At 40.4% G+C, this 16247-nt stretch overlaps 1 protein-coding gene and 1 long non-coding RNA gene across 3 annotated transcripts in view; one reads left to right on the top strand and one right to left on the bottom strand.

Annotated features, from left to right (window-relative positions):
- The first annotated feature begins 5070 nt into the window (after positions 1-5070).
- LOC147758388 (uncharacterized) lies at positions 5071-14323 on the top strand. 2 transcript variants are annotated; one of them, XR_015326077.1, is made up of 3 exons: positions 5434-6472; positions 10795-11805; positions 12282-14323. It is a non-coding gene; the product is annotated as an uncharacterized LOC147758388 (long non-coding RNA). The 2 variants fall into 2 exon arrangements; XR_015326075.1 differs by lacking the exon at positions 12282-14323 and having other exon boundaries at positions 5071-6472; positions 10795-12146.
- LOC111251450 (uncharacterized) overlaps positions 12951-16247 on the bottom strand; it is a 35919-nt gene continuing 32622 nt past the window's right edge. The window contains exon 11 of the mRNA XM_022808028.2: positions 12951-15227. Coding sequence (XP_022663763.2) covers positions 15159-15227 — 69 coding nt within the window. The 3' untranslated portion in view covers positions 12951-15158. The remainder of the gene's footprint in view (positions 15228-16247) is intronic.

The following is a 16247-nucleotide window of genomic DNA, read 5'->3' as shown; positions in this document are numbered from 1 at the left end:
GCAGTAAATGTCCCGTTCTTGAGGAGAATTTGGTTTTAGATGGACGCAGAAATTGTATTCATTTCAAGAACGGGACATTTACTTTTTGCTTACGGCCGGTCTCGAACGACTAGCTTTCGTTCCAGGACGCCAAACTACATTTTACACAATGCGACACCAATAAATCAGGAATCTCCAACGGCCCTACGCGCAGATTTTGCAGATAAAAAAAAAGTATGATTCATCCGACTCATCCGAGTGAATTTACTTATTCAAACGAGAAGAATAACAATTTACATGTTTTTACTCATTCGTGTTAATATATAAACAATATGAAATATGACCTAAATGTGGTTCGTAGCGAACCCAATAAGTAACAAGAGAAGCTCTAAAAGGGAAAATAAGCCGTTTTTCGTAAACCTTACTATTGCTAGGGCCTCTCCTAACGATTGCACATGCTTGAACGGTATCTTTTGTTAATAAAATACCCTGATCGGGTCGGCCTCAAACTCACAGAAAGCAAGTAGCGTAACTTGTGCTAAACCATGCAAGTTAACTATAGTTAAAAATATGCCAAGTGAAACTTCTTTCACTAGATAATAATTTTGGAAGTTCATTCACCCATCATCAGTTATATGCTTACAATAGTGAGAAAAATAACGTTTATTAATGCCTATGTAACGATCAAGCCAATTGAGCTCATGTTACCCAGAGTGAATTTTCTCATAGGAACCAGGTGCAGTGATATTCTTCTTTCTGTTTTTTGTAACCTAGGCTGACAAATCAAGTTAGCAGATAGTTTGACAGCAAAAAGATAGAAAATCGTCAAGCGATAATTCAGGCCACACCTTACTGCGTCCGGTAAAGTTACTTTCAGGATTGAACAACGACTGCATCAACGTAACCAGCTAATGCCCTGTAAATAAAGGGTACATAAAGGGACGCCCCCTTCCAGTCGACTGGTAACTTAGGTTCTTCCTCCGACAGTCAAATTTAATCTCTCTAGCGCTACTAGTATTGAATGTGTTCTGTTTCGCTACAACTGGTTTCTCACAGTAGAATGAAAAGAGCTAGTAATAGTTATTTTCTTTTTTCTTTTACTTAGGTTAAGGATACTAGCGGACGGTGGATGTTAGATGATTAAGTTGATATATGTTAGCTATGACTGGATGAGTGTTTTCGTAGGCCACTGGATGCGAAGACTTAACCCCGTTGGTTTAGACATACGCATTATCGAATGAAAACTTTCGACTGTATCTATCAAACGAATCAGACACAGCTGATCTCTAAATCTAACGAACATAACAATACATACCTCTGAACCCTATGGTTATTCTTTTCGATGTAGTTTCTCTCCTTCTTCCCGATTTCTTTGTTGCTGTCTGCCTATTTTAAAGTGTTATGTTATGTATCGCCGTTAGGAATTCTATCAGACAAACGGCTGGCTCCGAACGTGAAACGACGTATGCCCATACCCGGGTTCGAACACGTACCTTTAAGCTAGAAGCAAACTTTCAGCCGAGTACGCTCAAACACATTAAGCATATAAGGTATATGCACCGATAGCAATCTACAAATCTGATGCCTATTGTCGTTCATCATTGTAATTATCTTAGGTACTGCATGGCGAAATGACAGTGACCTTAAAGCTAGGACCTTGTCGTTATCTTAAACTCATACGGAGCTGTCGGAGGCTCAGAAAGAACAAGGCGTAATTAATCAACAATAAATTAGTTAATCAAAACCATTCGATATTAGCATTAGGCCATGCTAAAACTCCTGATTATACTCCATGCTATGGTCATTGAATAACAATAAATTAATATAACGCTATATATATATATATATATATATATATATATAATGACGACAACAATAAATGAGTCCGCGAGATCCGATTATATCTAATAATTATCTTCACTAATTGATTCAAGTAACACGAACTATTTCGAAACTGGCCAGTCCGATATCGGTGGATTTTTCGGCCAGATTATCGGGATTCTTATTCATGCGCTCAGTGATACGAAGGTCCCAGAAATGAAGTGTCTTATGCCAGGTGCAGTGTTTAAGGTTCTAAGAAAATGAAAAACGAAACCTAAGCGGAGATGGATTGTCGCGAAGGTTGGGACTAATCGAGAACGCTGGAACACGCGTTAAACATTTGAGCCTAGTGGTAAAAGTAACATTACCCTCGTTTAGTAACGGACGATTGATGCTAGCGCTTACTCTCGTACAAACCTCATTTCGCGATGAGAGCCAATTATCTGAAGCAATACTTAACCGCAATAGCAGTGGACGTAAAACATTTAATCGTTGCACCTTCTTATAGTGCACTTATATGGTTTTAGTAGTATTAGGCTATTGCCGTCGGCTTGGAACGACACATTGACTCTGTTCCTGGTATGTTATCAGGAGCAAAGTGGGTGAAAATGTTTTAATTATGAGGTTTTAATATTTTCTTCGGTCATTACCAACTTTCTCAGGGCGCAAGAGTTGCGTGTAATTAATAAGTCGCTAGTATATGCCTTAAGTAATGGCTAGATCGATTGACGAGGCTGTGCCTTCTATTGCTCTTTAGGTGTTAATAAAAACACTAAAGTATAAATTACTAGTAGTAGTAGTAGTAGTGGTAGTATTTGTATACTGATTTTGTGAGGGAATTATGCCGCTGAATTATGAATCGCATTTTTACAGTGGTAGGACGGTGTGTACGGGAATGTAGGTGGCTATTTTCTTTAAAAAACAGTTATGAGACGTTATTTTCAGCGCTTGCAGTTGTTGCCATCGTTTTCGATCCTTTTTTGGCCTAGAGGCTTAATTCAGGTACAGGAACATGTAGAGTTATTTGACAAAATTAATCGCGAGATTTCGACTGCTACCTAAAACCATTTCCTTCGATAGAGCATTCTGTATTTACAGCAATCATGTGCAAATATAAATTTTGCATCTTCTCTGTTTATAGGGATCTTTTGTTTCAAGATTGCATCAGTAGTCCCTGGTCGTCAGTAGCGTGTCACGATACGGCTGTCCTAGGTAATTAGACTAATCTATTGATAAAGCCTCTTAGGCCTACGCTGCGAGACTTCCCTTGGTCTTTTAGCCCATTTTACATGTACATGTATTATATTTACACAATGTCGTGACACGTATGTGAGGAGTAGACATAAATAAGAAACGAATGATTACTCTGACCGATGCACGTTAGTCTGGCTCGAACATTGTCCGAGTATCTATACGATAGTATGAATCACTAAAGGGACTTGTAAACAAAAACTTATTTGACAAATTACGCCATTAGACTAGAACTCATCAAATTGTTAAGTGCTGATGATCTCCATTAGGTTGTTGAATGGTAAGGCAAAGTGCGAAGGACGCAAAAGCCTAACAACACGACAATAACGGTGATTGGCCAGCTACTTTATCGCGGAGGCCGTGTTAACACATCTCACAAAGTTATATGGAACCTTTGCCAAGTTCTACAGAATGGATAGTTTCTGTCGGTAGTGCTTCAGTTTACTGGTGGAATTCTGAAGATCGCAGCATCTCTGTGGGCGTTCATTCCTGTTGTTAACAATCGCAGCTCTTGGCTGAACAATGATTCAGGCGGCATCTCAATGAGCACTCGCAAAGATGGTGAATGCTATTGATTTGTTGCAGTATTTCATATCTGTCGAACCCACTCTATCTATCCATAATTCTCGATTCGATCCCGGCTGACGAGTTCTTTCAATGCCGTCGGAGCTGCTTAATTTATCGGAGTTGCCACGGGAACTTCTACGGAATCGTTAGTCGTCGATGCTGGCCGCTATGCCATTGACTACTACGGCTAACGTGGGCGCGTCTATGGAGAGTGGCCGAGCGATTTTCAGCTACCCTGAGCCAAAGGCAGTTTCTGTCTGTTGGATCGCGTCGATCTGTTATTTTGTGATGGATGTCAGTTTTTGGTTAACTGTTGTTACTTCTAACCATCGATCTGCTCGGTTGGCTTCTAGTATATTACACTCTCCTGTCTGTTCAATAGCTATGTGTTAGTAAAATAATCAGTTTATATATACATGTTTATATACGTATAGGCATTGATATGCGTGGTGACAATTAGGTCGTACATCAATATTATATTGTCATTACTATGCTAATTGTTACCTTTGTTCCGCGTTTGTTCATACACACGTCGGACCTGCCCAATCAGTCACTTCTAAGTGGGCCGTATTTACGATTAAATTACTAAGTATTTTATTTGTGACCGCTTTTCCTATAGACAGAACACCTTTCTCTAATATCGTTAAAGTTACCGAAGCCAATAGTTCGATTAGGTGCTTTCCGTCACGAAACAGATAAACACTGACGTTGCGTCAATAGAACGTTGGTCAATAGATTTCTACGAGCTGTCGGAAAAAGGAAAACGGTTCGCAGGATTAGTTGAGATTATGGCTATGGTAACTACTCGAGGAAGTGAAAAATTGCCCTGCCCCTTCGGCTTGATCTAGCTGCTTTTCCTGCAATAATTTATTGCTATATTAAAATATTAGATAGGGTAACGTTGCAGTCCACGACTCCACTAGTCCAGGCGGCAAGTCGCAGGCTTGTAGAGAATAGAAAACTGTTTGGGTCGTTTGTCCACAGCAGCTGGCTCAGCAGCGCAAGCCAGCTTTGACAACAAGAGGTAGGATTTTTCTCAACACAAGATCTGTGATCAGACGAGAAATATGTTAGGTGATCTTGCGTGAAGCGCTTTAGTAAACAACATCCCCAGTTAATCTTGTTAACACCACATTTTAGTAACTGGAATTGATTAAATATAAACATAAAAAAGAGATTCTTCTGTGATTCATACGTTGTTCAGGCGATATTACTATTCCAGTTATAGTATTACTCCTCTTTTCTGATCCAGCGGCCAATATAAACTTATTGACTGTCTAAGTGTTATTTTGAAGCGCCGGAGATGTTAGTCATCGACATATATACATATATAAAACAATAGAGCCTGTCAGAATCAAGTCTGACGATCAACTATATTACACGTCCGTGCAATTTTAAGAAAGAAAAAACAACAGTTGCTGCAATTGTGGTAATTGGCAAGCCAGTCTCCATATAACACACTGTCACCCTCATTTAAAGGTCGAATTCCGTTCGTATATGAGGTTTACGCGTGAGATTAGTGACAATACGTTCCTTCGGAGAGTAGACATTGTTTGGAATTTTTGCATTTTGTTCGCATGTTTTTTCTCGTAATGAAAAATGTTCTTCTCGGAAGATAACCCAAACACATCTAGCAGCAATGATTGTCAGTGACAATCACGCACGATTTTATGGACATATTATTATTACTGTTGTTGTTGTAGCGTGCAGACGTTAAACGCATCACCGCGCAGCTTTCTTCCTTTCCCCCGAACCGCGTGGACGGGAGCGTGCAGGAAGAGCGCTTCCCTTCTCTACCACAGTTCGATCGATGACACACGCCAGTCCACGGATTGTCCATAGTTGTCGATCTGACATCTCCGACGCTCCTGCCACTTGGTAGACGCCGCCGTCTTCGGACGCAGGTCGTCCCAGTCACAATACGTTACAGCTAGCATCGTTACCGCTGACACCATATTCGCCTAAAACATCGCCTGCTACAAATTATCCTAACTACCGCCATCATCATCATCGTCATCATCATCATCATCATCGGCATCAGATCAATACCAGGGCGTCATCTCAATATCCTCGCGCGGCAAGACTCGCTCTTGCCAGTACCGCGACGGAACAGCCGCGATCGGCGCGGCCAACGGGCCAATTGCGCGAGTCAGAAGTAACGCTGTGCGATGTGCTTTCGAAGTGGGCTATCGATTGCGTGCCGCAGACATGTTTTTTGCCATGACAGCCGGGAAGAGTTATCGATTCATTTCGCAGTAGACTAACAGCCATATAGGAAAATGGAAGCGCCTTAACTAATGGCTACCTAATGCCGTCATATTTTTGCACGACCGAAAGATGACAACTGATGCTTCTGTGTCCTGTGCTCAGCTGATGCCGTATCGCTTAAAGCCGTGTGCAGTGAGGGAACCATGATCCAAATTTAGAGAGCGCTTGTAACCGTGACGATTTGTGTAGTGCAAACGTTGCTGACGGATATCAAGGCAAGAGGGGTCGTACGGTACTAGAATAGGGATCTAGTCAAAAACGAAGGCGCACTGCACATGCTCAGTTGATTTCTAGTTGAACATAAAAGGGTGTGCATACAAATGCCGCGGAACTCTGCTGAGCTGGAAGGAACACATGTCTAAGCATCAGAGTAAGCGGAGGAACTAACAATGTGTAGGGGTTCTCTTAATAATGATCCACTGAAAACGGTACCTCTATTGTGTTCGACTCAGAAAGTGTACTGAAATAAGTGTACCGAGACGTTGTACATTTCGTTCATAGCCTCCGCGCGTAACGTATCCCTGTAGCTTTCCGTTGAAAGGTGTTAATTTGCTGAGCAGATATGTATTCCCGAGTCCAACAGACGGTAAGAGATGAGTCTGCTAGGTAATTTGGAATAGTTAATAAATAGATTTTGTCGTAGACAATAGCTTAGCTCTTTGCCACCAGCTTGTTTGTATTTGGTCTAGATACTTAGAGGACTACTTCCCTTTAGACAACACCGCATTAGCGCAGCGGTACTTTGAAGGCCTGTTTCTGGTTAACACAAATGAATTTGACAAATGAATAAAAGCCTTGTAACGGCGATCTCGCGTCACATTTAACTTGTCATCCGCAATAATAGGTACGATTTTGCATCCAGCTAGCCTGAAATTTACAGAAGCAACTGCTTCAGTATCGTTGCCTTTACGTCTCACGTTAGCTAAGGAAAAGTTCTGCTTTGCTGATGATATAGGCCTTGACATTTCACTTCATTCACTCACAACGTTTTGTTCCTGTGGTAATCGTAGTTATTCAACTCTAGCAAAAAGGACTTCGGCCTATCATAATCTAAGCCTGTCCTATGGTTGGACTGATGAGAACTGTGGGTCTCTGGTATAGCAATTATCCCTCGATGTCTAGTTTCGATCAGAGCTTAGGAAGCGACCGGCGTAAGGTTAGGGCCCTGTTAGACTGTGCTAAACATTTACCGAGAGTGTCTATCTAAATGAATTAGTTAGATATATTGTAGCGAAAAAATAGCTTCAAATAACTTGCTGAGACCGCCCGTACGTACGTAGTAATATCAAATGCTCTTTCATTTGCTATATATTCAGAGTACGTATCAAGGCAATGTATTATAGTCAGAGAAATGTCTCGTTTACCATGCGTTCGTTTTGAGAACGACTGTGAACAACCGAAATCAGTTGGCGTATCCAGTCACACTGGCAACGAGCGCAGGCTTGTCCTATGTTGGCGGTAACGAATAGGACCATCTACGGTCACTCACTAGCAGAATCCTAGAAATATATAAAATGTCTTAGCGATCACTTCCTGCCGGCAGTGTTGTAAGTTACAATATAAGCACTAGTTGATGAGGTATACTACAACTTGCAATGTGATGCTAGCCGAACTGTGACGCTTAACGGAAAAGTATCTATGCAGTTGAGCAATCGGATCCGCGTGAACTGATTCCATAAATAACATTAGTAGTATTGACAAAAGGGCACTGTTTCATCGTGATGAATCAGCTTACCCACACACAGTTAGCTCACACCTGACTGGTAGAGCTCTGTATCTAGAACGTAATATCATTTACTATACGTAATATTAGATATATTCGTTTTTCTTTTTCGGCAACAGTCTACCTAAGGCAATAAACGTTGTAGACCGGGGATGACGTTCAATTTCATACGGAAACCGTAACTGGATTAAGTCCGGTCTAAGTGCAACAGTTCATAGTGGTACGACTATTTTCTAGTAGAGACAGTTACTGATCAAACAGCGTTCACATCATCGGGAAGGTGTTTCTGATGGTACACATCAAGGTACACGTATTACGACCTTTCAGATAGGACCGTAAATATGGGACTGTGCAGCCGATATTGCAAACGAAATGTTTCCTTCGCGGCCATCATTTAAAAGAGGGAACGAACATGCGACAACTGCGCCCAGTCTTCGATTTATGCCGGCGCACATGCGCCGTCTCCGTTTCAATATCGATTTCGCCAACTTAAGCAGGATGTCGTTCGTTCGTTCGTTCGTTCATTGACAATATAACTGCTGGCAACGATCTTTCCGTCAATTTTGATAATCCACAGACTCCTCTTTTTATCCTCATTACAGTTGGGAATTTGCTGAACAGCAGAAAGTGGAAATAGCAATGGAAGCGATCTTTGGGTTAAGCTAAGATGAAACATGCTATAACGATAGTCACTATCGGCCATGCGTGAAGTATGATGCTGGTTATTAATGCTTGAAGACAATCTTCGAAGATAGGAGCTATCAAAAATAGAAGCAAATGCTGGATGGTCTAGATCAACTAGCTAAACGATTAACAGCACCTTCCTGTACTCCTGCTGTCAATTCTGTAGCTGTATCATTTGTTTATTTATCCATTGACAGCCAATGACTTCGACAGCCGTTTTCAGCGATAGTGTCCATATCGAAACTCTTGTTTATATATATGTATTTATTACCTAGTTATCACGTGTATGTATATCTCACTTCACCTTCAGGAACTGCAATGGTTGTCAACAGGGCTGTGGGATTATTTCCTTTTTGTGGCGTTCAATCCCTTTCTGAATAGGATAAACATTATGCTCATCATAACTTTTTGATTTTTTAAAAAAACGGAACTTGACCGTATGCTGAATACGGTGATCCCGCAAAGCTTTCGCCCCCACAACGGTATCTTTTGATTAAGTTCTACAATACAGGTGCTACTATTCGATGATAGAATTCATAATCGCCGTATGCGCTCTGTCATCGTGTCTGGTATAGAAAGCACCCGGTATGTCCTTCTTCAACGGCACTAGTATGAAAATAGGACGTTCACGCAAAAGCAAACAATCATTTTTCACTGGAACACTGAGGAACATACAACGTAGCATTAAGATAATAGTAATAATGTTTTGACAGGCTCCAAATCTATTCCGATCTATGTTCATGACTCCGTTTCCTGTCACAAATTAAGCTATCGTCAGCTACTGAGGCCAACGCATCGTTGACTTGGTAGAGGCTATTGAGACGTCACAATTTAAGGTGGACTTCGATTTGGCTTTTCATGATACTCTTCTAGGGTTTTCTATAGCCAATACAGACCCTATGTACGAATATGAGGTGGCCTAGACTTCCTAGCACCTAGCCATCATCGTACCAGATGGCATTACTGGCGCAATACTTGGACCATGTCACAGGAGAAAATGTGTTGAAGTACTCATAACTTTACTAAATTTGGAAAGCCTTTAACTTCCTTGATATATCAATGTTTTTACCAACCGTATACTTAGAGACGGAGATAGATATAGACGGGGATAGCCATGTGCGCCTCTTTATCAGGCTATATATAGCGAAGAAGCGATGACAAGTGACTGAAATGCATCTCTGGTGCATTGTTATAAAATATACAAGAAGACCCAGCGGATTTTGCCCCGCGCCTGCATTACTATTAAATACACTATAATTTAGCGGTATAAAAAAGGTCATTATATTTATAACAGAGATAGCATTGAATAGCTTTTTTTCGCAACACAAGTTCCACTCGCTTGTTCACGAGTGGCAACTTTCGTGCTGGTGATGATGGATCAGCGTGGACGATACCGCGCTTCGTGTTTCTAAATAGTAACGCGGCATTATTTACAAACATGAAAGATGAAATAGAAATTGCTGCTGTCGGGTTACGATTAACCAAATTAACATGTACGCTATATGTAAATAATTAAGCGCTGTTTTGTGAAAATTTTTCGAAATATTGCTGAAACGATGAGCTCCCACAGTATTCTCATTAACACACATCTCTGTTGGAAAGTAGGAAATCTCGTAAAAAACTCACTAAGGCGATTTTAAAATCGGACCCCATGTTCGAACAGACACCCCCCAGTGAATCAAATGCTTGATATAGGCCGCACTCAACAAACGAAAAGGCATGGTCCAAATGTGACGCAGTTTCTTTATTGCGACTTATTTGAGATTTTGCATCACCGATTCCGTTACGTCATTGCAGGTATACTCTAGGTATTTCACTTTTTTTCTCGTCACAGAGTTCCGACAGTCCTGCCTCCACGGAGCATTTATCTCATTAACTTAATCTGATATTGGATTCGCACTACACCTGATCCCTAACATAAGCCTATACTTATATAAACATCCGAATGAACAGCTGCTCTGGTCGCGTCCGTCTTCCGCACAGACTTTCCCCGAATGAAAGTCGAGCGGACCATTTTGAGCGGTGCTTCTGGGACAGACCTGCTACCCAAGACATTTAATAGAATAGGCCCGAGCAGACTACAATAGATTAGGTAGAATATAGATCGCAAGTAACTACCTGCGATTGCCAGAGGCGGCATGACCAGCTGGCCATCTCTGGTTCCGATTTCAGCGTAGGCGGCACTGAGAGAGCGAAAATTATGAAAGCGACACAAAATCAATAGCCACTGAAACTTTTGATGTGTCTACTGTACCGTCTCCCTACAGGCTCGAGAAGATTCATTAGTAGTAGCATCACTCGGCTTCAATAAAAGGCTATCATACCATATTATATATAGTGTTTTATGTTGCTTTCTCCTTATCTTTTTAACCGGCCAGCACTACTTCGGGAACCGCGTGTGTGTTTTTCTAGCTTTGTTATTTACTAATTATTTTGCTTCTTTCAGTGGCGACACGAAAATTCAAACACACGTATTACTTTCTGAGATTTCCAATTTCCAGGAGGACGCGGAAGGTCCTGCGGATGCCAGACAGGAAAATAGAGAGCATTTTTGGAACAAACAATTTCAAGCGTTTGCGGTTGCCGTCGGCGTATTTGCTCTACTAACGACCATGATAACCTACGGCGTTGTATTGTTGATCACCCACGCGAGGCCAGAAGGGAGACGGATTAACGAGGACGATTCGGACGCTAATTATTTTGCCGACCAAAACAGAACTATGGTCGAAAGCGACTAGCAGTAGTCTCAATTGCTCGCTCTTCTTCTTCTTCTACTACTTCAATTTTTGTGATAGATATATGCGCATTGACTTAATTCCCTTTACTTTGTCTTTACTCTTGCAATTATTTTATAATAGCCATTCGAACACCATTGAGATGAGTTAGACTAATAGAAGCGAAACGTTCAGTTAAGCGTATACACAGACAAAAGCTAAAGGGATGTTCGGAGACATCGACGCAACAGCTAACGCCTCAGCCCTAAGCAACCCGTGATGGTGGTGGGGAAAACACCCGCATAACATCCCTTATTACCGCCACAACATATCCAAACGTGTAAAAGTTCAGTGTTCTGCAACGAGCACCCAAACGTCCAAAAATAAATAGTACGAAAAAAGTTTTGTATAGGCTTCGTTGGATCAACATGCCTTCCGGACATCATTTGCTTTTTGTCCTAGTTCTATTCTATTTACATATGCGTTCAATTAAATTTAACAAATATTGTCTAAGTAGGTCATCAGTACTCGTCTATTATTAAACGCCTAAATGGCTTGAGATAAATTTTTGGAAGACCTTAATCCCAGCGAAAATAATTTCAACTCACGACTACATGCCCATAGCGTGGAACAAACATCATTTGAAGAGGTCATTGGTGAGGCTATAGAAGATGGCATTTGTTTACAACTAAATGATCACAGCCTGAACGAAAAGGTCGGGATGTTAGTTGCGGAGCAGAATTGTTCCAGGAGATCAGTCACGTCCTCTAGCCTCAGATCGGACGACAGCGATAAAGGGTGCGTATCTGTCTCAGTGTAATGGGTGTATAAATAGCCATAAGGTTTGATCTGTTTGACAGTTGTACAATGTAATAGTTATCACTTGAACGGCTTTGTATCGAAAGATTAAAAAAAATGGGACGTTTCAGTGCTATCAATAGCAATAAGAGCATTTGTGAAAATAAACAAATCATACAATATACATCGCTATCGAGGGGTTTCTAGGAGTGGCATTTCGACGTAGCACGAACTATGTTGAACATATATCGAGTTTGCAAGAAGAGACAGTTTACCGCTACTAACATGTTTCTTATACACTTTAGTATATCAATACATTTTCTACGAAGACACCGAATTGTTTTATTCTTGTTGTTTCTTATGAAATAGATGTCGGTCGCGTGATTAAGTGCGAGCAAATAGCTTTTGCCTTATACGGGCTTTCTTAACTATACGCCTAAGTTTCTAAATATCGTAACGCACACTTACCTTTCAAGTGCGCATTGACTTTCGAATTTGGCGAGCCGTTCGTCAGCGTCGACATAATCGAACCCATCGAAACTGGAAACGTCAACATGTTCAACGCTCATCTGACTTTGCCTTGGTGCCATTATGAAGTAAACGATGCTGATCAATGCTTTTGTTATAGTGGATCATCGTTTACTGCGCCGATACCTAAGAATTTAGATGATTTAGGATTCTTCTACTAGAGCCCGGATACGTTCGAAAGGAAAATGACCGTCGGCCTGTATTTGAACATACGTCTGTTTCGATTGGTAGGAAAGAGGTCAGACGCTAAATGTATCTTTGCAAAGACTAAATCATAACTACAGTCTATATAGGGTGATACTTCTTTGAGCTAGTTTAGATCGAGCGAGCCTTGCTTGACGTATCGCAACGAAAGGGTCCACAATTGTCGCTTGCTGAAAGCTATCGGAAAAGATCCTCTCTTTGAAATACTGTCGAATTAGAAACCAGAAATTGACTCGGAAAGAAGACTAATCTGAAACAATGCTTGTAGTTTCCTGTTCGTACGAAAGACACATCACCGTAATGACACTAGCCATCCATCATACAATAGATCTACAAAATTCTATAGAAATTTTATTTCAGACTAGTGAGAGTGATCTACTAGAGTAACGATAGAAAAAAAAATAACACTCTGATAGCACATATTCAAGCTGTTATTTATTACTACTGTTGTTTTGTTGAGCAGTCTTAATGAGATGTACTCGTTTCCTCCACGACGAGAAGCAACATATGCCAACAAAAGGGATCATAGTTTACTACAAGGGTTTAGGTCGAGTAGTAGGAGCTGGAAAATTATTGGTCAACATCATGTATATTCAATTGCTAGCAACGGATACGCTGTTTGTTAGATGGCTCGAACGTTTTCCCTGGAGCATCTAATATCAGATGTAAACGCGTTCTCTCTTCTGCGGTGCTTCTATTTATCAAGAATTTTTACTCATTACTGCCGAGAAATGGAGACACTGTGCTATGCGTGAGCGGATTTGTGATCTGGAGGTATTCATACCTCTACCAGTACAGTATAAACACTAGAACGATGCAGAGCTGACATTATTAATTAATACAACCATTACATTCATAAGAATCAACAGTAAATACTAATTACTGTCGGGAAATGTTCCCTTTTCTAAAAAAAATGGCCTGTTACTGTAATGCAAATATCAGATGCCTCGTTTGAGAATGACCTCTGCAAAGGCTATGGCGAATTGTGATCGTGCGAAAGTCAAAAGGCTTGTAAGAGGAGAACTTAAAAACTTGAGGCAATATTATAGAGAAGCGTAAGACGAACAATTAGAAAATATGAATAAGACTATACGTGTTAAATGACCGAACAGTGAGAAAAGGTATAGGAAAAAAGGACAAACAGAAATAGGACAAGGTGGGTATATGCAGATTTTTTACACTGGTTTACACCTATTAGTATTTCAGTATCTGAAGCTCACTTCTTCTAGATACCGTACATCTCCAGAGTGGGGAGGCAGTGTTCCGAGCGTTCCATTGGCTCTAAATTATTATTACCATTATTCATTTTGATTCTTTCTTTCTTTTCGAGCATTCTGGCATTATAACTCTGTTGCAATGTCCGTTGTGACTTCGTAAGGATTTGGTCCTTCAAACTGAATCTTTTCATGTCCCTCATCAAGTTATTCCTTGCGGCATGTGGAGACGCCTACTTCTACTTAAACGAACGATATCGTGTGTTGGGATCCCTCGATCAGCACCGTCATCAGACGTACAGAATCAAAAGCTTGTCAACTTCAATGAACCTAGCTATTCATCTCGATTGTTTTCGCAAGTTATAACTAGCATTTTCTAACTTATAATAAAACGTTGTTTCATGATAATAATTAACTTCAGTATAAATGGCTTAAGCGCAGAGACATTGAAACGAAGCTAACTTGCTATTCACTCGCCAATTGAGGAACCCTTGAGTTACGCCTTGAGTACGCCTTCGCCTGTAAATATTTCTAAAACAAAGAGTAATAAAGCAGAACGTAATCGTTCTTTTTTTAATAATAATAAAGAAAAAAATAATTGGTTCTCCTTCTTGGTGCCTATAACGTAGATAGGACGTCCATACGTTCCGCCCGAAAGGATCACCGTTAATATATTTGTCTCACGGCTACTCCGAAACAACGCGCGATGATCATTTGTGTACGTGTGTCATAAGGACTGACCGTAAGAATTTCCCCTCTCCTACACATTTTCCTTGTTATCGTATAGGTCATGGCAGGGTGCTGACCTGAATATACTCCCGCATATCGGACCAAAGAGCATTACTCAGCAAAATCAGTCGTCCTTAACCGTTGGGATAGGACATCGTATATATTGTCAATACACTCTGGCTGTGAATTGAGACGAAATAGGCAAGCGCACTTTGACAACATCGCATATTTACAAAATACAATGATAAGTTATAAACAGGTCCAGACTTTATCGTTAGCAGGTATAACATGCTCGATGCAGACGACGACGACGGCGACAATCGTTCAAAAATGAATAAGCAGATTTACTCTCACTGGCAAGTAAAAATGTTTAACTTGATAACCTCTTTTAGTCGTCACTGAACAGAATATTCTTGGTTATAGAAAAACAAATATATATATATATATATATATATATATATATATATGAAACAGGTTAACCCTGTTGGGTTTTTTTGGCGCAACGCGGTACGACCTTACTTATGTGCATTGTTTTTCTGATGCTGCTGTACTAAATCGATACGCTCAATGGCTGTTCCAGGCTAGCAGACAGGCAACTTAATGTCAAAATTCATATGCGTTCCTTGTTGTTGAAAGTTGTTTGATGTCCTTTTGGTCCATCAGCTTCTCGTAAGGCCTTCACGTCTCAAACATGTCAACCACCTTTCCGTGAACCTTTTGGTAGTCGCGAATCAACTGTTCGAACAACTAAAATGCACAAAGAACGAATAACGTTATCTAGATTTTGCTAATGTTTTTTGATGTCACTATAAGATTAGAGATTCATGCTATCGGCAGTTGCGATCCTTTACAACACAAAGGGCACCAGCTCGAAGATGCGATATGAAGTAGGAAGTTACGTGTACTTAAGTTAGAAGTAGTTACACAGTCAAGTCATCTTAGAAATCAGAGAACACCAAGTGACAGATCAAATACGGACCCCGTTTTGGATCTGCATACTAATGCTCAGGTTACCTGATACACAAAAGAAGCGAGGCATCTGAGATGTCCAAAATATATAAATTGTGATCGAATTAGGATATCTGAATTGTAATACGTCAATTCTCAATAAAAACAACGTCAACACGATACTGTTCATCTAATGTAAAGCTGATAAATAGAACCCTTCACGACAATGACCTTCAAAAACGGAATCTGTAACAAACTCTAATCGTTTACGTACTCCATAAATTCTTACTGCATTATCAATACGTATTTTACTTTCTTTTAAGGCACGTTCTACGTGACGCAACTTTAAGTAATCACGACGCGTTATTAGCGTCGCAGCTACTTCACTGGAACAGAACTACATTTTTTGTGCTGATGCGGAACAATTGAAAAAGCCTTAATTTTTAAAACAACTCTAGTTTTAAATCGCTATAAACAAATGCGTAAGGACATAGACGATGCACCTAAAATGTCCTAAAACGGTTTACGCTGGCCTGGGTAGCAGAGACATCGCTCCAGAATAGAATTTGCGAGGTATGTGTGTTTCTGCGAGCAAAATGTCTGAAACACCGGCACTACTAGGTGATATGTCAAATAACCCGACGATGTAAATTACGTTGTTTGTAGTAATTATCTATTAAATTATATTATGTAGTGCTTGATAACGTCAAACAATTGGTTGGTTTTGTAAAAGTATATTGATCTACTGTAGGTAATCGCGAGAGAGACGGTTACCCATGCCCACTGTGACTGTGACATTCTGACTGTATGGGAACATAT

Source organism: Varroa destructor, unplaced genomic scaffold, assembly GCF_002443255.2.
Source record: "Varroa destructor unplaced genomic scaffold, Vdes_3.0 BEIS01000001.1, whole genome shotgun sequence".
Taxonomy (NCBI): Eukaryota; Metazoa; Arthropoda; class Arachnida; order Mesostigmata; family Varroidae; genus Varroa; species Varroa destructor.
The sequence above is the reverse complement of the archived record's forward strand: the minus strand, read 5'-3'. Positions and strand labels throughout refer to the sequence as shown.